Below are 24,227 nucleotides of genomic sequence, written 5' to 3'. Positions count from 1 at the left end.
ATTTTGAACATTCAAGATATCCAGTTTCATGGTGCAAAGTAACTATTGTATTATGTTACAAGGAAAATGTAAAGAATTAATTAGAGAAAGACTGGCAAGTTCTTAAAAGTTTGTTTCTGAAAAATTTGGCAGTGGGAAAGAAGTCCATTGTAGTTCACTTTGCAAGCATAAAAATGTGTAGTTGATGTAGTTTATAATGCATTAACAAACTGAAATAAAAGAAAAATTCTCCTTGCAGTCTCATATGTTATTAGAGGCTGTATTAGTATAAAACAAACAGAACAGTTGAATTAATAATGTATAGGTATGTACTTTTCTCACCTTAGTAAAATGAAGATGGTCTCTTCGGAACAATAAATTAAATTAGAGCATCAGTAATTAAGTCTTGAAAATATTTTAGGGTGTTTTTTTTTAAAAAAAACCTATCAGATGTATAGGTTTGTGCTGGCTTAAATAAATAATTACCCAAATTAATGCTGGGATCTAGTTAATCAGACTTTTTTGGGGGTAGGCCATGAATAGATTCATTGCTATGGTATTGAATTCTATGTTTGCATGGTTATTTTTGTGTGAATAGAATAGACTAATGAAAGGATATTAGCCTTGTTCTTCTAGAAGTACAGGTAGTCCTCAATTTACAACAATTAAGCCCAAAATTTATGTTACTAAATGAGAAACTTGTGAATTGAGTTTTGCCTCATTTTATGACTTTTCTTTTCACATTTGTTAAGTGAGTCACTGCAGGTGTAAATTAGTAATACCATTGTTAAGTGAATCTGGCTTTCCCATTGCCTTTTCAGAATATCACAAAAGATGATCACATAATCCCAGGGCTTTGCAGCAATCATAAATAAGAACCAGTTGTCAAGCATCCGAATGTAAATCACATGACTATGGGGATGCAACCATCGTAAGTCATAAGTCACTTTTTTCAGTGCCATTGTACCTTTGAATGGTCACTAAATGAACTATTGTAAGTCGAGGACTACCTTTATAAATATTTATAATATTTATAGAGGTATTAGCAAATGAAAACTTTATCTTGTATATAAGATAGACATTTCATTTGCTAATACCTGTATAAATATTATGAATATTTATACTTCTAGAATAGACATGTCAAACACAAGGTCCGGGGGCCAGATGCAGCCCACAAAGTGGTTTCATGTGGCCCGCAAAGCCATCCTGGAAACAGTGAGGAAATGGCCCCCGCTGCCTTGACCCTGGCCCAGGCTGGCTGGGAGCCACTGTACAATTTTGTGGTGGCCATCTATGCTGAAACACATTCAATCTTAGCTCCACAAGGCCGTCTGGAACCAGTGAGGAACCAGCACCTGCCGTGTCGGCCCCATCCCCTGGGTGCATGCTGGGGAGGTGTCACTCTTTGTGAGGAATGAAGAAATGCACCATCGCCTGGAAGTGGCCAGCAAATGGCCCTCGCCTACTTCACATATCTGGCTTGATGTGCTCCGGGGGATGGGTTTTGGTAGGCAGTGGGGCGCTCTCCTCAGAGTGCCGAGAGGCTGAGCTGGATGGACCATGCCTTGGCACTTGCCCTGGTCCCACCCCCTTCTGCCAGAGACCCTCAGATCTGTCCCACTCCTGCCCAGGCCCCCACAGGCACCCTTCACGCGAACGATGTAGAGCTGGCCATGCGGCTCTCAATGAAATTGAGTTTGACATCCCTGGATTAATCAAAGAATATTAACCTTGTTCTTCTAGAACAGGTGTCAAACTCAATTTCATTGAGGGCTGCATCAGCATTGCGGTTGCCCTCGGGGGGCCGGGTGGATTTGGCCAGGGTGGATGCGGCCTACTGGGTGGCTGTGGATGGATGGGTGTGGCCTATTAGGTGGGCATGGCCAGCTCTACATCATTCGCGTCAAGGGTGCCTGTGGGGGCCTGGGTAGGAGTGGGACAGATCTGAGGGTCTCTGGCAGAAGGGACCAGGGCAAGTGCCAACGCATGGTCCACTGGAGGGGCCTCAGTGTTCCTCTCAGGCCATGCGGGGCGGCTGGATGTGATGCAGGCTGCCTGGAGCCCTGGGCAGTAGAGGTCAAACGCCCAGCCTGACCCTCGAGCACCCACGGCACCAATCCCAGCCCCACTTCCCCAAGGGGGTGCCCAGCTGCACTTACCTCCTCCTCAAGGGTACTGCTGCTGCTGTGCTTGGTCTCCTTAGCCAGGTTGCTCATGATGAGTATGAGGGCAAAGTCAAAAGGAGGTCCATTCCCTCTCCATGGGAGGAGACCCGGCTTTGTATCCAAAGCTTCTTTAGCAATAGGATGGGAGACCCCCAGCATAGGCCAGGAGGAGGGGGCAAGGGAATGCTAAAAGAGCAACAGGGTAGGACTAAGGCAGGATTTCCCTCAGACCCTCCCTTTCCTTCTTTCCTTTCTTCCTTCCTAAGTACAGAGTGGTGGGAAAATATTTGAGATGAGGGATGGAGAAAAACAGGCAAGAAACGTAGCTGGGAGGTGTCACCCTTCGTGAGGAATGAAGAAATGCACCATTGCCTGGAAGTAGCCAGCACATGGCCCTCACCTACTTCACATATCTGGCTTGGTGGGCTCTGGGGGAGGGGATGCCATGACCAGCATGAGAGTCAATGTTACCTGCGCAGTGCCGCCCAGCCCTCAGCCTGCCCGGTTTTGGCAGGCAGTGAGGTGCTCTTCTCACAGTGCCGAGAGGCTGAGCCAGGTGGCACAAATCTGAAAAGAAGCATGCCGCCGCCCAGCCCCCAGCTTGCCTGGTCTTGGCAGGCAGCGAGGTGCTCTCCTCACAGTGCCGAGAGGTTGAGCTGGGCAGTGGGAAGCTTACCAGCTTTGCACCTTGCTGCCTGCTGAAACTGGGCAGGCTGGGGGCTAGGCAGCATTGCACTTCTCACCAGTTTTGCGCCACTCGGCTCAGCCTCTCGGCACTGTGAGGAGAGCACCCCACTGCCTGTCGAAACCCCTCCCCCGGAGCCCATCAAGCTGGATATTTGAAGAAGGCGAGGGCCAATTGCTGGCCATTTCCAGGTGATGGTGTATTTCTGCATTCCTCACAAAGAGTGACACCTCCTCAGCATGCACCCAGGGGGTGGGGCTGACATGGCAGGTGCTGGTTCCTCGCTGTTTCCAGACGGCCTTGTGGAGCTAAGACTGAATGCGTTTCAGCATAGATGGCCACCACAAAATTGTACATTGGCTCCTGGCCAGCCTGGGCCAGGGCCAAGGCAGCGGGGGCCGTTCCCTCACTGTTTCCAAGATGGCTTCGCGGGCCACATGAAACCACTTTGCGGGCTGCATCCGGCCCCCGGGTCTTGTGTTTGACATGTCTGCACTAATGTCACAATGCCCCCTTTAGCTCCCCCACCCACTTTACTTGGAACTGCTGGGATAGAGTTACCCCAGTAACCATCTAACTGTATCTCTGTAGAGGCCCAGGTTTCCTGTAAAAAGAGAATGTCAAATTGAGATAGATAGTCAAAAAACTGTTGGTCTTTTATTTTTATCTTTTTTTTAAAAGTACTTCAGATAAAGAATAAAGTAAATTTATACACACAACTTTCGGTATTGCTCACCCATTCCCCCACAAATCGCATCCACCCTCTAACCTCTTATCTCACTTCCCTCTTTCCCTCTTCTTCCTCACTCTCCCCTTCTCCTCCTTCTCCTCAACCTTCCTACTTACTTCTCCCCTTCCTCCTATCTTCTCACTCTGGATGCGATCCAGGGGAAATGCCCGAGCAATTCCTCTCTCCAAGTTAAAACATCAATATTATATACAAAAAAACATCTATTTCTACTTATCTGACCTATTTAACCTCCAACCCATCCTCCTCCCACCCCTCTCCCCCCACCCCCCTCCCCCCCAACTTCCCAGAGCCAAGTACAGGGTTATACAAATATATCAAACATAATCTACTTAAGTTTACTAATTATACAATAACCAAAATCATACTAACCCTTAACTCTCTTCAAACTTTAACATTATAATTTTATAAACAAATCCATTACTCATAAAATAAATGAAATTTTGTAGTTCCATATTTCTTCTGAATATATTCTATCCATCTTCTCCATACAATAACATATCTCTCTTGTGAATAAGCAGAAATTTTAGCCATTTCTGCTAAATTAGAAACCTTAAATACCCATTCTTCTAAAGAAGGCAGTGAGTCTTTCTTCCAATATTGACCCACCAATAATCTTGCTGCTGTTATTAAATTCAATATTAAAATAGTTTCTTTAGAATCAAAATCCACAAAAATACCCAAAAGAAATAATTGGGGAGTAAACTTAATCTTCCTCTTAAAAACCTTTTGAATGTTCCACCAAATCATAATCCAAAAGGCTTTAATATTTTTACAAGTCCACCAAACATGAAAATAAGTTGCATCCAAGCTACCACATCTCCAACATTTGGGTTGCAGGTTCGGGTACATACAAGACAACTTTTTAGGATCCAGATGCCATCTATATAACATTTTATAAAAATTTTCCCTCAAATTTTGATCCTGCGTAAATTTAACATTTCTAATCCAAATTAACTGCCATAAATCCAATAAAATCGGTTCCTGAATATTCTGAGCCCATTTAATCATACAATCTTTTACTAGCTCTGTTTCCGAATCCAATTTTATTAACTCATTGTAAATTCTTTTAATATGAGCATATTTCTGATCTTTAATCTGAATTACCAAATTTTCATCTGCTAAGGTGATTCCCACTTTCTTATCTAAGGTCCACCTCTCCACTATTTGCAAATATTGAAACCATGATTGTAAAATATTTTCTTGCCTTAACAAATCTGAAGACTTCAATTGCAATCAGTACCCGACCAAATAAGTAATTCTTTATACGAAATATTATCAAAATTCACCCCCTTAGAAATCCCCTGAATTGCTTGTCCGGGAATCCCCCAAATAGGTATTTTATAATTTAACTTATAATAATACTTCTTCCAAACTCGAAGTAAAGCATTTCTTAAAATGTGTGACTTAAAAACCAGATCTACTTTCTTGTCAAAAATTAAATATGCATGCCAACCATATAATAAATCCCAACCTTCAAGAGCAAGAATATTTTTATTTGTTAAATTAAGCCAATCACTTACTAAAGTTAAAGTGGCCACATCATAATATAATTTCAAATTAGGTGCTTTAAGTCCACCTCTTTCTCGAGTGTCTTGCAAAATCTTAAACTTTACCCTTGATTTCTTCCCACCCCAGATAAATTTATTGATACCTTTCTGCCATTCATCCAAATTAGCATCCTTTTTTAAGATAGGTATCATCTGAAACAAAAAAAGAAACTTTGGTAGAACATTCATCTTTACTACTGAGATTCTCCCCAGCAACGATAGTTGTAATTTTTGCCAATCATTTAAATCTTTTTGTACTTTTACCCATAAGCGTTCATAATTATTCTTATACAATTTTCCATTAGATGTTGTGATATGTACTCCTAAATACTTAACCTTATTAACTACTTCATAACCTGTTGCTTCAACTATAATATCATTTCCCTTCATAGACATATTTTTCAATAATATTTTAGTTTTGTTCTTATTCACCTTAAAAGCAGAGACCTGTCCATACTGCGCTAAAATTTCAACCAAGTCTCTGACCGAATCTGTTGGGTGGGATAACGTCACAACCAAATCATCAGCAAAAGCTCTCAGCCTATAATCAATCTTACTTATTTTTATTCCCTTTAATCTAGATGAATCTCGAATTTTAATAAGTAAAATCTTCATTGTTAATACAAATAACAAGGGGGATAAGGGACAACCCTGCCTTGTACCTTTTTCTATTTTAAATACATCTGTTAATCCCCCATTAATTATAATTTGTGCCGATTTGATATATGGCCTTGAGAGCACACAAAAATTTGTCTCCAAAGTTCATTTCCTCTACAACTTTCAATAAAAATTTCCAATCTAATTGATCAAAAGCTTTCTGAGCATCTATAAATATTAAAGCAGCAGGGATTTGATTGTTCTTATCCAAATACTCTAGTAAGTTAACAATTTGTCTTACATTATATTTCATATATCTTCCCATTATAAATCCAGATTGGTCAGTATGAATCAATTGTTTCAAAACCTGCATTAATCTATTTGCCAGTATCTTTGCAAAAATCTTATAATCTGTATTTAAAAGAGATATAGGCCTATAATTTCTAGGTTGGGACAGATCCTGGTCTTCCTTTGGAATCAATGATATAAAAGCCCTTCTCCAAGATGGAGGTAGCTCTACTCCCAACAAAATATCATTGAAAAGTTCCTTTAATGGTTCTATCATTTCTTCAGATAGCATCTTATAATAAATTGCTGTTAGTCCATCAGTACCCGGAGTCTTGCCAACCTTCAATTGTTTAATTGCAGAAATAATCTGTTCAGAAGTAATTAAACCATTAATCCCATCACGTTGGTCAATCGTAAGTCTAGGAAAATGTGCTTCCTGTAAATATTTTTCTATGTCTGAAGTTTGTATAGTTTCACTAGCATATAACTTTGAATAAAAATCTAAAAAAGTCTTTTTAATCAAATTTTGTTGATACACTTCTTTACCTTTATAAATTATTTTATCTATAGTCCTTGATTTCTGTTTCTTACGTAATTGATAAGCCAACCATCTACCAGGTTTATTTGCATTACAAAATGTATTGTGTTTCATATACCTCAAATTAGTTGCCATCTGATCCGCTATTAACATATTAAATTGCTCCTTAAGCAGAGTTAAAAAACTGTTGGTCTTTTGATGGCACAGACCAACCCGCTATATTCCAGGTTATAATGGAGAGGGGATCATCTTTTGCAGCTCATCAGGAGATTTGATTTATACAAAGGGAAGTTGTAGGGTTGTTGCAATGGCTTGAGGTATCGTCCCGCACGAAATTGGCCTTCTCTAAAAGGAGGAGCGCCCCATCAAAATTTTGTGTAGACTCCTGGGAAATTTGTTTGAGGTAAGAAGATTTAGCACCAGCTAACAAGGCTTGCCATTCCGGAGCCTCTTCTCTAGGTGTAGAGCAGGGAGTTATTAGGTTGTGCTCCATTCGGCTTTGAAATGAAGGCACTTATGTGAGTCCTCTCTCTCAAGATTGATGTGTTGCAGAGGGTATCATTGGAAAATCACACAAGGATGCTAGTATCTCCTTCTCTATTGGGGCCTCTACTGGCCCCTGTGTATCTTGGCTTCTGCTTTCCATGAACTCATATTCTTGCAAACTCTTGCCCCCTGGGGAAAAAGTAAGAGGCTGAATTATAGGGGAAACCAAATCAATAAGTGGTTCAGCCATATCGATTGTGACCAATAAGGATTTCTTTAGGTTTTCTAAGGAATAGTATATTATCTTGTTCACTCCTTGTTCACTTATTAATGCCAAAAGCATTAATAAGCCCAGTTTCTGTGCTATTAAGTACGTCTTCTCCAAATGGGGCTGGCTTACTCCCACTTTCTCCCTCTCCCTTTCCCAGGGTTGAGAATGCGGAAGAGACAGCAACCTTGGAAGCTCTCATGTTCACAGAAAACTCTGATGGGAGAGATTTGAAAGGAGGCTAGATAAGCCTTCATCTTAAATAGCATCAGCGGTATGGTGAGCTGTTTAAAGGAGAGAAATATCCGCTTCCAATTTGGGGCCTCACGGTCTCACCTTGCAGTGGCGGCACCAACAGTCCCGCCCAGCCGGCCCATTTCTTCTGTAGCTGCTTGCTGCTGCTTGCGCGAGCCCCTGACCTCCTTTTCGCCATCAGAGGCCTTCAGGAAATTCCTCTGCAGCTGAGAATGGAGCTCCAGATTGATGCATGTGGTGCCCTCTGGCCTTCATTTCGCCATCAGAGGCCTTCTGGAAAGGCCTCTACAGCCTATGGGTTCAATCCGTAGCTCTGTGCTTGGCTGCAGAGGCCTTTTGGAAAGTATTTTACCCACAAGATAAAAGTGCATTACTAAGAAAAAGTATTTTACCCACAAGGAGTATTTGCTGGATGGCTGTTAACAAATAATGAAAATACAGTAATTTGTGACATAGTAACTCACAAAATTATATTGTATTTTGTTTATAGGCTTGTATCCAAAATCTACTTTATGTGTCTCTATTTGGGGGTTTACTTTTTTGTTTCTAAAACAGTCCAGGAAAAAGTGATATGGCTGAGGATGAGTGTAAATTGCCATCCAGTCAGGAATCCGCCCTGAGCTAATGAGTTGTTAGACAGGCTGAATCCTTCCTGGAACCCCCAGTGCATTTATCACTGGAGCATTGACAGAGGGTGAATATGCTCTATGTGCTGTTATTTTTTTTGTTTTTATGGCCTACCATGCCTTTAATCATATTATCATCTTAAGAGGTGAGATATATTTAAGATGAAATACAGTAGTTAACAGTTTAGAGCACTTATTTTATGCCTTTGAAAATTTAAAAAAACTAAACATAGCTGCTAATCCATTTTTTTTGCCCAGTTTAAATGGTCTTAATTATTTGGGCATAACAGAATAATTATCTTCTGCGGATATTGTGCTGGACCTGAAGATTCTTTTGCTCTGCTCTTCAGATTGCCATCAGATGCAGTGAGGGGGGAGCAGGGATCCTGAGAAGGGATTTGTCTTTGTGATGGTACTTTTGCTGTAGAATGCAAAAGGTCCTCCCCTCCCCCCAATCTTTGTCATCCTTTGGGAACGTAATAAAGATACAGCCATTTGCCTTGGCCTCTTAAGTAGCTCATCTTTTAAACTAATAAATTAATTCTGTGATGCAACCTATGTTTGATAATTTCGGTTACTAAGACTGCAGTACTGTACTTTTCTTTGGAAGTAAGTAACATTGATTTTACTGGGGTTTACTTCTGAGTAGATATATGTTAGGCTAACATTACCAGTAAAATTTTAAATTTCATTTTATAACATTTAAAATGTTTTAAATATTATTTTTCATTTCAATATTTTATTTTTAGTCGCATAGCTTAGAAAACATTAGCTGGGCAGCCAAGTAAATCTGCATTTCAAATTACCATTCTGTGTAAAAACAGTTTGACAGTGTATTATGTACAACTGCTGCTTAAAAAACAAGTGAAGCCTCTTAATGAATTTCAGCATTTTTTGAAATTTGATGTATTACAGCCAACCATGTGTTGTGTGTAGTAAAAAAGCTTGTTGCTAATCTTATTTATGTTTTACAAGACAAATACATTAGTGATTAACACATTGTATATAGGTATATTGTACAGTGTTTCAATACTGAATTGTAAAGATTATTTAATATCTGATTCTGTTACTCAGCTATGCCTTATACATCAGCTTTTTGTTCCCCCTTCTCTTTTTCAGGAAATATAAACGTTACTCTTCATGTATGGGATATTGGAGGCCAAACAATAGGAAGCAAGATGCTGGACAAATATATCTATGGTGCACAGGTATGGTTAAAGAATTGTAAACTACCACAGTTTCTTATACTTGGTCTTCCTAAAATGTTTATTTAAAAATAATAATTTACAACACAACTTTAAATGAATATTAAAATGTAAATATATACATGAAATTTATTTGAACATTCATTTTATAGATCAAGGGTTATTTTGGGCCGGGTGCTTGGACAGTACTTTCTTTTATGAATGAGATGTATCACTAATAACTCTCTGAAACAGATGTTGCTTGCTCTATATTGTGTATATTCAGTTGAAAATAGCAGTTTTTATTACAGTTATCTAGATATCCCTATGCTGTGTGACTAGAGATACTTTCTGTTAAGAAAAAGGAGGAGGAGGAATTTAAGGGCAATCCTGTGGCATTAAATTTGTTCAATTAGCCAAATTTCTGGGGGAGTTTACAGATGGTAACCAATTAGATAAATCTTTTTACAAAACAGTGAAAATAAATAGTACTTTGCAAGCAAAGAAACTATGTTAATAATCATAGTTAACATATATAACCAGTGCATGATTTTAGGACAAAGTTTTAGATAGAATGAGTATATATGTATGCAGTGGATATAAAATATCTACACACTTAAAACACCAGGTTTTTGAGAAGTTAAAAATCAGACCAAGATAAATCACTTCAGAATTTTTACCATCTTTAATATAACATATAAGCTGTACAACAAACTGAAATCTTTTAAGGGCAAAAATAAAAAACTTACAACTTGGTTGCATAAGAGTGCATGCCCTCTTACAAGTAGGCATGTAGCTGTGTTCAGAATTGAATTGAATCACATTCAAGCCAATGTTAAATAATAGTCAATATACACCTGTCATCAAATTAAAGTCACTATGATCAAATATATATAAAATTTAGTTGTTCTAATAGGACTTTTCTGACATTTATTCAGTTGCCTCTTGCAGCAAAAGCCATACCCTTCAGAATTTACAAAGCATCAAAGGGATATATCATTGTTGGAAGGTATCAGTCAGGAGAAGACTACAAAATACTTTCCAAGGCATTGGATATACTATGGAACATAGTGAAACCAGTCATCAACAGATTGAAAAAATATGGCACAACAGTGGCATTACCAAGAATTGGATCTCCCTCCAAAGTTGATGAAAAAAAACCCAAAAGAAAATTGATTCAAGAGGCTGCCAAGAGGCCTACAGCAATATTAAAAAGAGCTGGAGGAATTTCTTGCAAGTACTTGTTATATATTACATGTGAGAACAATCTTCTGTATTCTTCATATGTCTGGACTGTAAACATCCAAGCCTCGCTACATTTTGCAAAAACCTACATCAAGTCTGATAAAAGCATGTGGGAAAATGTATTAGGGTCTGATGAGACCAAGGTTGACCTTTTTGCGGTAATTCCCCAAAAGTATGTTTTATGCAAAAACACTTGAGGCAGTTTCTTCCCAGTTCTTCATCTCCTTGTGCTCACTTTTGTGGATGGACATTCTATGCACCATCGCCATGGTAGACGTGAGTTTCTGGGTGGAATGTTATTGCAGGTCTGGCTTAATGTCAGCCCTGTCCCAGCTTGCATGCTTAGGAAAGAAAGACCCTTGACTCCATTGGAAGAGAAAAGGTATATTTTTACTAAAGACCCAGGAGTAGGGAAGTCTACCTGGAGTTGGAAGAGGAGGCAGAAGCCCTGAGGGACCAGCCAAAATTCCTATGGTCCATAGGTATCAGGAAAATGGAAGAACATGAAGAGAAGTCCTCTGGGGTAACTTTTTCCTAGAGAAGCCAAGGGAGCTGACCACGAGCACCACCAGCCAAAGAAGAGTGTGGGGCAACAGGAAGTGAGCCAGACCCCCATGATTTCATTTTTTAGCAAGTTATAGACTTCCTGACAGATGCTTTTGACTGCTTCAGACCTGAGAAGCCTAAGAATGGCCAGCACCATCACCAGCCCAGTCAGCTGATGCAGTGACTGCAGCAGCTTTGACGCCAGCACCTGTGCCGCTGACTCCAGTCCAACAGCTGAGAGCAGTACGGCTACTGCCATCAGCCTAGGCGGACCTCCTGTGGAAAAGAGAATGCAGACCACTGGCCCTGGGGTGAACAGCTGGCATTCTTCCTTACTCAGGTGTAGATTATATACAACAATATGGGGCCGACCTGCCAACTGACCTGGCTAAAGTAAGAATTATCACCATGGTGTTAAAGGGTGAGGCAGAAGAGTGGATGGTGGCCCTCCAGAAAAATGACCCATACAACTTCAATATATTCATGGTGGCCCTGAGGAAGCATTTCGAAGACCCCCTCACTGACCGAAAGGCCAAGACAAGAATCATGTTCATAAGGCAGGGCAGGTGACCCGTTGCTATCTACATTCAAGAATTCTGAAGCCTGGCCTGCAAGCTGATCAACTGGCCACAAGACATGCTAATTGAGTGTTTCCAAGATGGCCTGAGAAATGAGATCTTTTATACCTGTCTCTCCAGGGGCATACCACGAACCCTTCATTGATGCTGATGAAGTAGGGATCGACCTAGCCAGATACCACACCCATGCTAGTGGAGAGTAGAGACGACCTTTTCCCATGGAAAAGAAAGAAATCCCAAAATTGGGGAAAAGAGAACAGAGCCCACACTGCCGCTCCACCAGCTGCTTTCACTGTGGCAAGGAGGGCCATAGAGCAGCTGATTGCCGAGCACCCTAACCAATGTCCAGCCCTGTGCAGTGAGGAAGCAAAGGTTTCACAAAGCCATGAGAGATGACCCTTAAGGGGGTAGAAGTTTGAGTTTACTCCACCGCCTGGTGATGGTGAGGGAACTCAGACCAAGTGTCAAGATTCTGACTGATGATCCCAATGAAATAAGCATAGCTGAGACATTCCAATCTCTAATGCAAAACTTTATTGAGTATAACATATCGGGGCAATAGAAAACCAGTCTGGCGAAAATGGCACCAGAACAATAAATTAAAACTATAGAACCTCTTTTCCCCTCTGATGGAGCAGGTCACATCCCCCCAATTAAGTGTCAGACATTTGTTATGAGAAAAATCTTCAGTTGTCAGCCGAACGGTTCTCTGATGACCTTGGTTTCCAGGCTGGACTGTTTACAGATGCACTGAGACTCCAATCATCTTCCCTCTCCTGTGTCTGTAGGCAAGCTAAGAAACAATAATGGCTGAAGCAGAATAATGTTTCTTTGATGCTTGACACCTAGTTCCCCAAGCTTGGGATGGAGAGTGACAGCAGAATAGACGATCCTTGGTAAGTCGCCCCATCATACCCGTAACAATCCCAATTGAATTAAGTGTACCATCCTTGGCGCGCATGGAGAACTTGATTGCATTATTGGACTCAGGGTGCACCAGATGCCTGGTCAGCCCTGGCATAGTGGAGAAACTGGGGATATGACTCAGGGAACTAAAAGTCCCTGTAGCATTTTGTCAGCTAGATGGCTCAATAGCAAGAGTGGCTCCTGCATTGTTTGTTACAGAACCTGTAGAGATGAAGATGGGGCCCCATGAAAAACCATCAGTTTCATAGTAGCACCAGGCATCGACAGACCCATACTGCTGGGCTTAGTGTGGCTATTAAAGTAGAACCCCTCCATAAATTGGAGGAGGTGAATATTAAAAATCAGGCAGAGACCAGTCGAGGGAGGACTGAAAGAAAAGTTGACCTCGCAGCTCAGTGCGTTGCCCATTAAGAAAGTGAAAGAGGAAGGAGCTGCAGCAGTGCGCAAACAAAGGCGGATCCTCGAATCCCCAAAGAGTATTGGGACTTACAGAAAGTTTTCAGTGAAAGGGACTCAGACACACTTCACCCTCATCGCCACAGATTGCTCCATAGAAATAGTACCCGGGGCCAAACTTTTTAAACCAAAACTGTACTCCATGATCCCAAAACAGTTAAACAAACTCTGAGTCTTTATAGACAAGAACCTCCCGTAGGGTTTCATTCAACTGTCAAAGTCACATATGGCAGTACCTGTACTTTTTTGGGAGAAAAAAGATGGTTCCCTCTGCCTATGCATGGATTACCGTGGGCTAAGTGCCATCTGCCTTGAAAACATCTCCCCCTCCCACTGATGAAGGACATACTTGCCCATCTAACCAAGGGAAGGATTTTCACCAAATTAGATCTAAGAGAGAGGTATTACTGAGTATGCATCGAGAGGAATGAAACAGCCTTCATTTGCCTGCTAGGATGTTTCCAGTTCTGTGTACTACCCTTTGGGCTACTGAGGGCACCCACATTTTTTGTGCAAGAGATTAACGAAATCCTACATGAACATTTATACAAAGGGATCCTAGTTTATCTAGACCAGGGGTAGTCAACCTTTTTATACCTACCGCCCACTTTTGTATCTCTGTTAGTAGTAAAATTTTCTAACCGTCCACCGGTTCCACAGTAATGGTGATTTATAAATAGGGAAGTAACTTTACTTTATAAAATTTATAAAGCCAGAGTTACAGAAAGTTAAAACATATAATAATAATTACTTACCAAATATATATATATATATTTATTGAAAATTTTTAAATTTTACAAAACAATACGGTTCCCTTCCCCGAGCCCCCCCAACCCTCTCATGCCCTCCCCCGACCTTCCCAGAGCTGAATACAGGCTTAATTAATATTTTTTCAAAAAGTCTTAAAACAGATATAAACCATAAACAAATCTAAATACATTAATTAAACAAATTGTAAACTAGTTAACAATAATATATATATATATAAAAACAAAAATACAAGGAAATACAAGAAAATAGGAAGAAAGAAAAAAGAAAAAAGTCTATAAAATATCTTAAATTTTAAGTATAAGTTATTAGAAAGCTAAATAATATTTTTTTATATCCAACTTATATTGTATAAAGTCTATCCATTTTTTCCATACCAAAAAATACTTCTCTTGCGATTGGTCTTTCAAGAAAGCCGAAATCTTTGCCATTTCCGCCAAATAAGAAACTTTAAAAAACCACTCTTGCAAGGTAGGCAAAGATTCCTTCTTCCAACATTGCCCTACTAACAACCTTGCCGCTGTAATTAAATTTAACATCAATATAGTCTCTTTAGTATCACAATCAGAAACAATACCTAACAAAAACAATTGTGGGGTAAATTTTACCCTTCTTCTAAAAATTCTTTGAATATTCCACCATATCTTAATCCAAAAAGCTTTTATATTTTTACATGACCACCAGATATGATAATAAGTAGCATCCAAACATCCACATCTCCAACATTTAGGCTGTAAGTCAGGATACATACGAGACATTTTTTGTGGATCAAGGTGCCATCTATAAAACATTTTGTAAAAATTTTCCCTTAAATTTTGGGCTTGTGTAAATTTAACATTCCTCACCCAAATAATTTCCCAGGTATCTAATAGAACCGGTTCATCAAAATTTTGTGCCCATTTGACCATACATTCTTTAACTAATTCTGCTTCTGAATCCAATTCTACTAACACCCCATAAATTCTCTTAATATGGGTTCATCTTTGATCTTTTATTTGTTTTAATAAATTCTCATCTTCTCTAAGCAAACCCACGTTACGATCTATCTTCCACCTCTCCACTATTTGTCTATAATGAAACCATGAATAAATAATATTTTCTTGTATTAAATCTTCCAAAAATTTTAATTGCCAATTTTTACCATCCCATCTAAGTAGTTGTGCATAAGAAACGCTATCCATCTTGACTCCTCTCCTTATCCCTTCTATCGCATGCCCCGGTATAGCCCATAATGGAATTTTAAAATCACTTCTATAATATTTCCTCCAAACCCGAAGTAAAGAAATCCTTATAATATGAGATTTAAAGACCCTATCAACCTTTTTATTAAAAATTAAATAGGCATGCCATCCAAAAAGTAAATCCCAACCCTCCAAGAGGAGTATTTCTACATTTGTTAAATTAACCCAATCACTTATTAATGTTAAAACCACAGCATCATAATACAATTTCAAATTCGGTACCTTGAGTCCACCTCTCTCACGAATATCCTGTATAATTTTAAGTTTTACTCTTGGTTTTTTCCCTGCCCAGATAAATTTATTAATACCTTTCTGCCATTCATTTAAATTAACCTCATTCTTTAAAATAGGTATCATTTGAAATAAAAAAAGAAACTTTGGCAGAACATTCATTTTGATCGCTGCAATTCTTCCCAAAAGAGATAATTGCAACTTCTCCCAATTTTCCAAATCTCTTTGTATTTTAACCCACAGCCTTTCATAATTATTTTTGTACAATTTTGCATTAGAAACAGATAAAATAACCCCCAAATATTTTACCTTATTGACAACCTCAAAATCTGTCAACTTGACCAAAGTCTGCTTGTCCAGATTAGTCATATTTTTAGGCAATATTTTAGTCTTATTGTTATTAATTTTAAAACCCGAAACCTGTCCATACTGATGTATCAATTGTAATAACTCTATTACAGAATAAATAGGTTGAGATAAGGTAACCACCAAGTCATCTGCAAAAGCCCTTAATTTATATTCTTTTTTATTAACTTCTATTCCTTTTATTTGCTGTGATTCTCGAATTTTAATCAACGATATTTTCAAGGTTAAAACAAACAGCAATGGTGACAATGGACAACCCTGTCTAGTCCCCTTCTCTATTGTAAACACCTCTGACAAACCCCCATTAACTATAAGTTGTGCCGTTTGCTTTTGATAAATAACACCAAGAGCTTGTAAAAATTTTTCTCCAAAGTTCATTTTCTCAATTAATCTTAACATAAATTGCCAATTCAGCTGGTCAAAAGCTTTTTCAGCATCTAAAAATATCAATCCTGCAGAAACTTGATTGTTTTTATCTAAATATTCTAATAAGTTAATGATTTGTCTGACATTATTCTTCATGTACCTTCCAGTTATAAAACCCGTTTGATCCATATGTATTACATGATGCGAAACCCTCATAAGCCTGTTAGCTAAAATTTTTGAAAAGATCTTGTTGTTGTTGTTGTTAATTGCGAAGTCGTGTCCGACCCGTCGCGACCCCATGGACAATGTTCCTCCAGGTCTTCCTGTCCTCTACCATCTTCTGGAGTCCATTTAAATTCACACCTACTGCTTCAGTGACTCCATCCAGCCATCTCATTCTCTGTCGTCCCCTTCTTCTATTGCCCTCAATCTTTCCCAACATTAGGCTCTTCTCCAGTGAATCCTTCCTTCTCATTAGGTGGCCAAAGTACTTGAGTTTCAACTTCAGGATCTGGTCTTCTAAAGAGCAGTCGGTGTTGATCTCTTCTAGGACTGACCGGTTTGAACGCCTTGCAGTCCAAGGGACTCGCAGGAGTCTTCTCCAGCACCATAGTTCAAAGGCCTCAATTCTTTTGCGCTCAGCCTTTCTTACGGTCCAACTTTCACAGCCACAAAGATATTGTAGTCTACATTTAAGAGAGATATAGGTCTATAATTCTTTGGTAAAATGAGATCTTGATCTTCTTTTGGAATCAAAGATATAAAAGCTCTACCCCATGACAGGAGAATCTCTGAACCCTGTAATATATTATTAAAAAGCTCACTTAAAGGTTGAATCATCTCTTGTACCAATGTTTTGTAATAAATAGATGTCAAACCGTCCATACCCGGTGCCTTACCTAATTTTAATTCTTTAATTACTGTCTCAATCTCCTCACTAGTAATCAAACCATTAATTTCTTGTTTCTGATCTTCTATTAATTTAGGAAAGTTAGCTTCATTTAAATAATTATCTATATCTGAAACCTGTACTTTAATACTCATATATAATTTTTGGTAATCTAAAAAGGATTTCTTAATCAACTCCTTCTGATATACCAATTTACCATTATAATTTATTTTATCTATAGTTCTCTGTCTCTGCTTCTTTCTCAGTTGGTAAGCCAGCCATCTCCCTGGTTTATTAGCATTACAAAATGTGTTTTGTTTCATATACAATAAATTAGTTGCAATTTGATCAGCCATCAACATATTAAATTGTGATTTAAGCAATTTTATAGATTCCTTAACCTTCTCATCTGTAGGATTTAAAATCAAAGCTTTTTCTTTTAGTTTAATCTCATCTTCCAACTCCTTACGCTTCTGCATCTGCTTCTGTCTATGAACATAGTTCATTTGTATCAAAATCCCCCGCATGTAGGCTTTACCTGCATCCCAGACCATTGACATTGAAGTTCCCTTATGCATATTTAAAGCAAAATAATCCTTTAATTGCTCCTTTAACTTTTGAACGTTCTTTTCTTGTCTAAATAAATTTTCATTCATCCTCCACGATCTCCTCTCCTCTTTTTCATCAACCAATTCCATCCAAACTGGACAGTGATCCGTCAATGTCCTGGGAAAAATTTTAACATTCTTTACCCTAAAATATAAATCCATTGTAATAAAAAAAAAATCAATTCTTGAAAAAGATTGATGTCTATCTGAAAAGAAAGTGAAATCTCTCTCCTCCATGTTATGTTCACGCCAATAATCTCGCAGCTCCCAGTCCTCTTTCAAATCAAAAAAAGCTTTAGGTAGTTTAGCCTGTTTAAAAGAAATAGAGGATCCTTTTTTATCTCTTTGTGTATCTAAAACACCATTCCAGTCTCCCATTAATATAACAGATCTGTAATCCAACAAAGTTAATTTTTGATGTAACAATCTGTAAAATTGTTCCTGTTGTTGGTTTGGTGCATACAGTCCCACTATAAGTACTTTCTTACCATACAAACCAACTTCAATCATAACATATCTCCCTTGAAGATCAGATTCTACCAAACAGGCTGATAAGTTTTGCTTAACATAGATAACTACTCCCCCTTTTTTCCCAGGAGGAGAAGATACAAAATGAGATCCCAGACGAGCATTAACTAAATATTTTTGATCTTTAGATATAATATGTGTTTCCTGCAAGCAAATAATATCATTATTATGTTGCTTTAAATAATGAAAAATTTTCTTTCTCTTTTGAGGGGAATTGAGGCCATTAGCGTTCCATGTCAGGAGCTTTACCATCTCCCTTAACCAGAAGCCTGGAGAAGACTACTTGAAGATCTGCCATTGAGGAATGTGCTGCAGAGCTCTTGGGTCTTGCTCCTCTCACAGACACCGAAGCAACTTCTTGAAGAACTTCTTTAACTTCTTTCTTCTGTTGTTCCTTTTCCTTACGTCTATGTGCTGCGCGAGTCATTCTTTGCTCTTTAATCTCTGCTTGTTGCAGCCACTCCGCCTGTGACTTTCCAGCATCCATCAATACTACTTCTTCAGACTGCTGTTCCACCTCTTTGCTATCCAAGACTTTCTGCATCATAGGTGGTGGTGAGCCTGCTCCCAGGACCGACTTGTAAAACTCCTTTGCTTTAGAAACTGTATTAAGTCTATAACGCGTCCCCGCATGGCTCACAACAATACCCATCGGAATCTCCCATCTGAATGGCATCAATCTTTTTTTAAGTTCATTAGCTAAGAAAGCAAACTCTTTTCTCCTTCTTAAAATTTTGGATGGGATCTCCTTTAGAATAATGACATCTTGAGCAGCAATCTGAAACCTCTTGTTATAAAAAGCTTGTATAATTTCATTACGCAGAGATCTCTTCCCAAAATAAATCACCACATCTCTTGGTAAATTTCTTTGCTTTGCAACCCAGGAGTTAACTCTAAATATCTTCTCAACTTCTCTGAATATTTCCTCTTTCTATTCAAAATAGCAGCAAAGTCATTTACCACAATCTCTCTCAAGTCTTGCTGCATGTCTTCTTTCAGGCCTCTGATTCTTAAAGCATACTCCATCTCTCTGTACTGAGACATAACAATGTCATCTTGTGAAATTTCCATCTTTTTTTCCATGCCTTCAAATTTGTCTTCCAGAATATCCACCTTATCTGCCACCTCTTCCACTCTAGAATCCAACTTCTCAACCACAGAAGCAAGTCCTGTTAAGGCCATAACTATATCTTGCCTCAAGATAGTATTATTCTGCTCTAAAAGCTCCTTCATTTCCCCTCTGATTTGAATATTATTCTGCTCTAAAAGCTCCTTCATTTCCCCTCTGATTTGAGCTACAGCGTTTCCCATTATATCTTTCATATCTTGTACCGTTATTGCTGGCAAAGGAGGAGAGGGTGGTGGTGTAGCTTTAGGTTGTTGTGCCGGTAAAATCGCAGGAGAAGAAGCCACCTTAGGTACTGTAGAAGTTGCTTGCCTCTTTGAAGCTATTTTCAAAAAGAAAAAATCTTATTTCTTCTTTCCTCCTTCTTTGAAAAAAAAAATAAAAAATAAAAAATCCCTTGAAAGGGAAAAAAAATAGCAAAGGAGAGTTTAGCAAAAAAAAAAAAAAAAAAGAAATCTTCCCAAAACACAAATCCACCTTAAGAAAAAGTTTAAAGAGAAAAAAAACCCATCTAATCCATAACGTTCCGTTTCACTCACTTTTTTCCAAGAAAAAAAAACTTTCCAGTCGCCATTTTACTTTCACTCTCCACGCAAGAAAAAACGAAGAAAAAAGAGAAAAAGAAAAAGAAATAAAAGTCAATCTTTCAAACTAAAGTCCAAATAAAATCCAATAAGAAAAATCCTTTATCCAACTCTGTCCGCTTTTTAAAAATAACTCACCCGGTCCCTTTAAGCGCGGAGGTGGTAGCGGCGTTTTGCTTTGTTCCCGAAGGAACAAAGACAGCTGGGAGGCGGAGGCAACCCGAACTCTGAGGGAGCTCTCTTTTCACCCCCCAAGGAAAAATTCCTGGGGGGTTCAAGAGGCTCTACCTCTATTCAGGTGATACTCCCCTCCCCCCCTTCGCCCGGGAGGGAGGTTTTGAGCCGCGGAACAGCTGGTGCCTGCTGTTCTCCGCGGTTCTCATTCTTTCCCAGGAGGACGGCTACAAAGTAGCCGCCATCACCAACACTAAACCACCGGAAGTCTACTTACCAAATATTTTATGTCAGACTTTCGCTAAGTTTGGCAGAATAAATCTTTATAAAACAACTTACTGTAGTTAAATCTATCTTTTTATTTATACTTTGCATACATAGAAACATGAAGTCTGATGAAATTACATTTAATTAATTAAATTATTAATGAGATCCCTGAGGCTGATGCTGCAAAACTAAATACTGGATACCTGGCTCAATTTTTGTAAGGAACAAACAAAGGTCTCCTCTTTTGGAAATATTCAGGCGGTTTCTTTCTTTGGTCATAATATGATTAACAGCACTAAAGCCTGATTCCACAAGATATGAGGTAGGGAAAGGTATCAATAAACTGAATACCATTTTCCATATATTTGGATATAAGACAGGCATTTTTTAACTTTACCATAGGTTTTCATATCCACCACTATCGAATTTATGTTTACTTCATCATCTAATTTCTAACAGTTTTTCTTGGCAAGTTGTATCAGCCTCTTCAATATTTGAGGTAAAAGGATTTTTCATCCAGTCATACACCTTCAATTTCAAAATATCTTCAAATCATTTTTCCATGTCCAATTTAAGTTCATTGAGGTGGCTACTGAGTCTGTCAATATCCTCTGGAGTTACATCATCTTTTATAGATGATAGTCCAGGAAACTGATGAAATGAAATTCTCTCTTCAATAAATTATAACGAAGTAGTTCAAGTTTGTCAATAAATAATGACACAATACTTTGGCAACCTATAAGAGTTTTATTAGCTTCTTGAAGCTGCAAATTGATATCATGAAATCTCTTGAAAATATCTGCCAAATAAAAGGCATCATTCTTTACTGTGTTTAACTGTTGACATAGATTGGTCTCATTATTTCAAAAAATTGTATGACACTATCATATAATGCTACAAAACGAGCCAAAGATGTACCCTTTGATAGCCACCGAACTTCTGTGTGCAAAAGTAACATAATAAAATCTTCATTATTGTCCTGGCAAAGCTGTCGAAACATTCTATCATCTTTTGCATTGGATTTGATCTTGTTTATGGCTTGAATTATTATAGTTAATGATGAATGGAGACTTATACTTAGATGTTTTCCTACAAGATGTTGTCTGTGCACCACACAATGAACACATAAAACATTTGGCACTTCTTTCTTCAAATAAGCAACAAATCCACGATAGCGACATACCATCAGTAGCGCATGCAACAATATTATTCAAAGGAATATTTTTTGTAAAGTATGATTTCACAGTATTAAATATAGATAATCCTCTTGTATCTGTAATGAGATTTATTGCGAATAGCATTTCTTCTCGTAATGTATTGTTTTCATTAAAATAATGTACATATGCCATCAATAAAGCATTATTATCTGCAATGGTAGACTCGTCCAATTGCATGGAAAATGAAGAGTTTTGGAGAAGACTGATCAGTTTTTTTTCATCATTAACTGCCATTTCTTCAATTAGTCGCTTTACTATGCTATCTCTTATGGGCAACATTTTAAAAATTTCAGGTATATCCTGATGCATTACTGTTGAGATAAATTCTTTTATAGAGGGTATTATTACAGTTTCTCCAATATTATAGCTGTTACCACTTTTTGCAATTAATTGTGAAATGCGATAAGTGGCAATTAATCCATCTTCGTTCGCTGCATGTTGTTTCTTAAATGATGCAACGATTGTTGAACGATTTTGAAATTTTTTATATATTTCTTGAAAATATTCAGTGGGCTTGTCCTTATCATTTGGATGCTTTGTAGAAAGATGTTCTCGCAATTGACTTGGCTTCATTGCCTCGTTGGATAATGTTTTATGACACAATAAACACATTGGATGTTATTTATTTACAACAGATTCTATGAAACCCATCTTTAGATACTCTGGCAAATAGCCACGAGCGTATTTCTTTTTTTGAGACATGGACTCACAGTATTTTGTTTGAAGCTGTAGGCACGTGTTCACTCTCAAATCTAACTGCATACTGACCAGTGTGACCGCAAACAAAAGAGCCTACACCTTGTATCGTTGTCTGCGCATGCCTCTCTCGTGCATCGTGGATTGGGTTGGGGGTGCCAGCTACCAGCTCTGCTTGTCTGTTACAGCTGGGTGGTGTGGGGGGAGATGCGCGAGCTATTTTGAGACAAGGCTCTCTTGTTTGCGTTCGCACTATAGCGCCATTTAGTTTCACTTACGTAATGTGAACTAAACTTATGCGCGGGCGATACAAATAGTATATTTTCAGAAATTTAAATTGTCACGGGGAATTTTATGAAAACCTAATGAAAATGTTTTTAAATAATGCTATGAAAATTTTTTAAAAAGTCAAATTAAATTAAAAAAAAGGAAAGTGCTTCAGTATTGGACAAAACCCCTACTGCCCACCATGAAAGCTGGAACACCCACTAGTGGGCGGTAGGGACCAGGTTGACTACCACTGATCTAGACGATATTTTAATTTACACCGAAACCCTGGAGGAACACATGAAACTAGTGAAAAAACTGTGCCACTCAGTTATACATAAACCTCTCTATTCCACAAGGAAAAGATTGACTATTTGGGCTACCGTGTTTACCACAATGGGGTTGAGATGGATCCCATGAAGGTGTGAGCCATGCTAGAATGGGGGATCCTGTGTACCTGGAAGCAACTCCAAAGCTTCCTGGGGTTTGCCAACTTTTATCAGCAATTCATCCCATTGTTTGCTCAAATAGCACTAATTATTACTAACTTTTAGAACAGGGCTTTTCAACCTTTTCACCCATTGTACCACTTTTAGGATATGGCAGTATCCGAGTACGACCAGTCGCCTTGCAAGGTGTCAAAAACTTGACAAAAAAAAGGAAAAAGTGATAAAGTACATGTAGTCCTCAACTTACAACAGTTCGCTTAGTGACTGTTCGAAGTTACAATGGCACTGAAAAAAGTGACTTATGACCATTTTTCACACTTATGACCGTTTCAGCTTCCCAAGATCACATGATTTACATTCGGATGCTTGGCAACTGATTCATATTTATGATGGTCACAGTGTCCCAGGGTCATGTGATTCCCTTTTGCAACCTTCTGACAAGCAAAGTCAGTGGTGAAACCAGATTCACTTAACAACCTTTTATATCGGGTGTCAAACTCAATTTCATTGAGGGCCGCATTAGCATTGTGGTTACCGTCGGGGGGGGTCCGTCCTTCCTTCCTTCCTTCCTTCCTTCCTTCCTTCCTTCCTTCCTTCCTTCCTTCCTTCCTTCCTTCCTTCCTTCCTTCCTTCCTTCCTTCCGCAGTGCTGTCAGGGCTCAGCAGAAGCGCCAGGATCAGTGCCGGGAAGAAAGATAATTAAATCCATCCACCAAATCATCTTTTCACAGCCTTGGGACTATGCAAAATGTGGCTCTTTGGAAACAGCCTCTACAAAAACTTTTGTTTTGTTTTGTTTTTACATGTCAGGCACTGTTAAGGCTCTCTGGCAGCATCATTCTTCAATGCATCTGGCCAAAATTCAAGAATACAGCCCCCAAACATTATGCAAACACAATGCATCATGTCAGTTGTAGAATAAATAACATGAGCAAGCATTTTATTTCTTCCCTGGATACAATTCCTGCAGCTGCAGAAAAAGCAGCAAGAATAGAAAAAAGAGAGAATGTGCATTTCATTAATGGAGAACAAAAATGGTTTTTATAGAAAAAAAAACCTTCTCTGGTACTTTTATTTTTCGGCTTGACTTTTCTAAGAGAAGGGAAATGGATGTTTCTTTTGGAGCAGCCTTTCGTATTTGTAATAGTTGGTTTCTGGGGCTAGGTTTTCTACCTCTTTTCCTATTGTTCCTGCCTGTTTAATATTTCCCAAAGATATTTCTTTTTCATGAGTACGTAGATGTTAACTTCTAATTATTGATTGAATCAATAATCCATCACTGCCATGGAGCAAGTTTTAAATTGATTCCGGAGTTCAGAGATCTTAAACC

The 24,227-nt window shown here is 38.6% G+C and overlaps 1 protein-coding gene across 4 annotated transcripts in view; it reads left to right on the top strand.

Annotated features, from left to right (window-relative positions):
* The window catches only part of RAB28 (RAB28, member RAS oncogene family), a 197,471-nt gene that overhangs the window by 23,674 nt on the left and 149,570 nt on the right, over positions 1-24,227 (top strand). For all 4 annotated transcript variants that reach the window (XM_039365351.1, XM_039365349.1, XM_039365348.1 and 1 more), the window contains one exon: positions 9,305-9,393. In XM_039365351.1, coding sequence (XP_039221285.1) covers positions 9,305-9,393 — 89 coding nt within the window. The remainder of the gene's footprint in view (positions 1-9,304; positions 9,394-24,227) is intronic.

The sequence above is a fragment of the Crotalus tigris genome, unplaced genomic scaffold (genome assembly GCF_016545835.1).
Source record: "Crotalus tigris isolate CLP2741 ecotype Arizona unplaced genomic scaffold, ASM1654583v1 scf7180000020047.836343, whole genome shotgun sequence".
NCBI lineage: Eukaryota > Metazoa > Chordata > Lepidosauria > Squamata > Viperidae > Crotalus > Crotalus tigris.
This window is presented reverse-complemented; position numbering and strand designations above follow the sequence as displayed.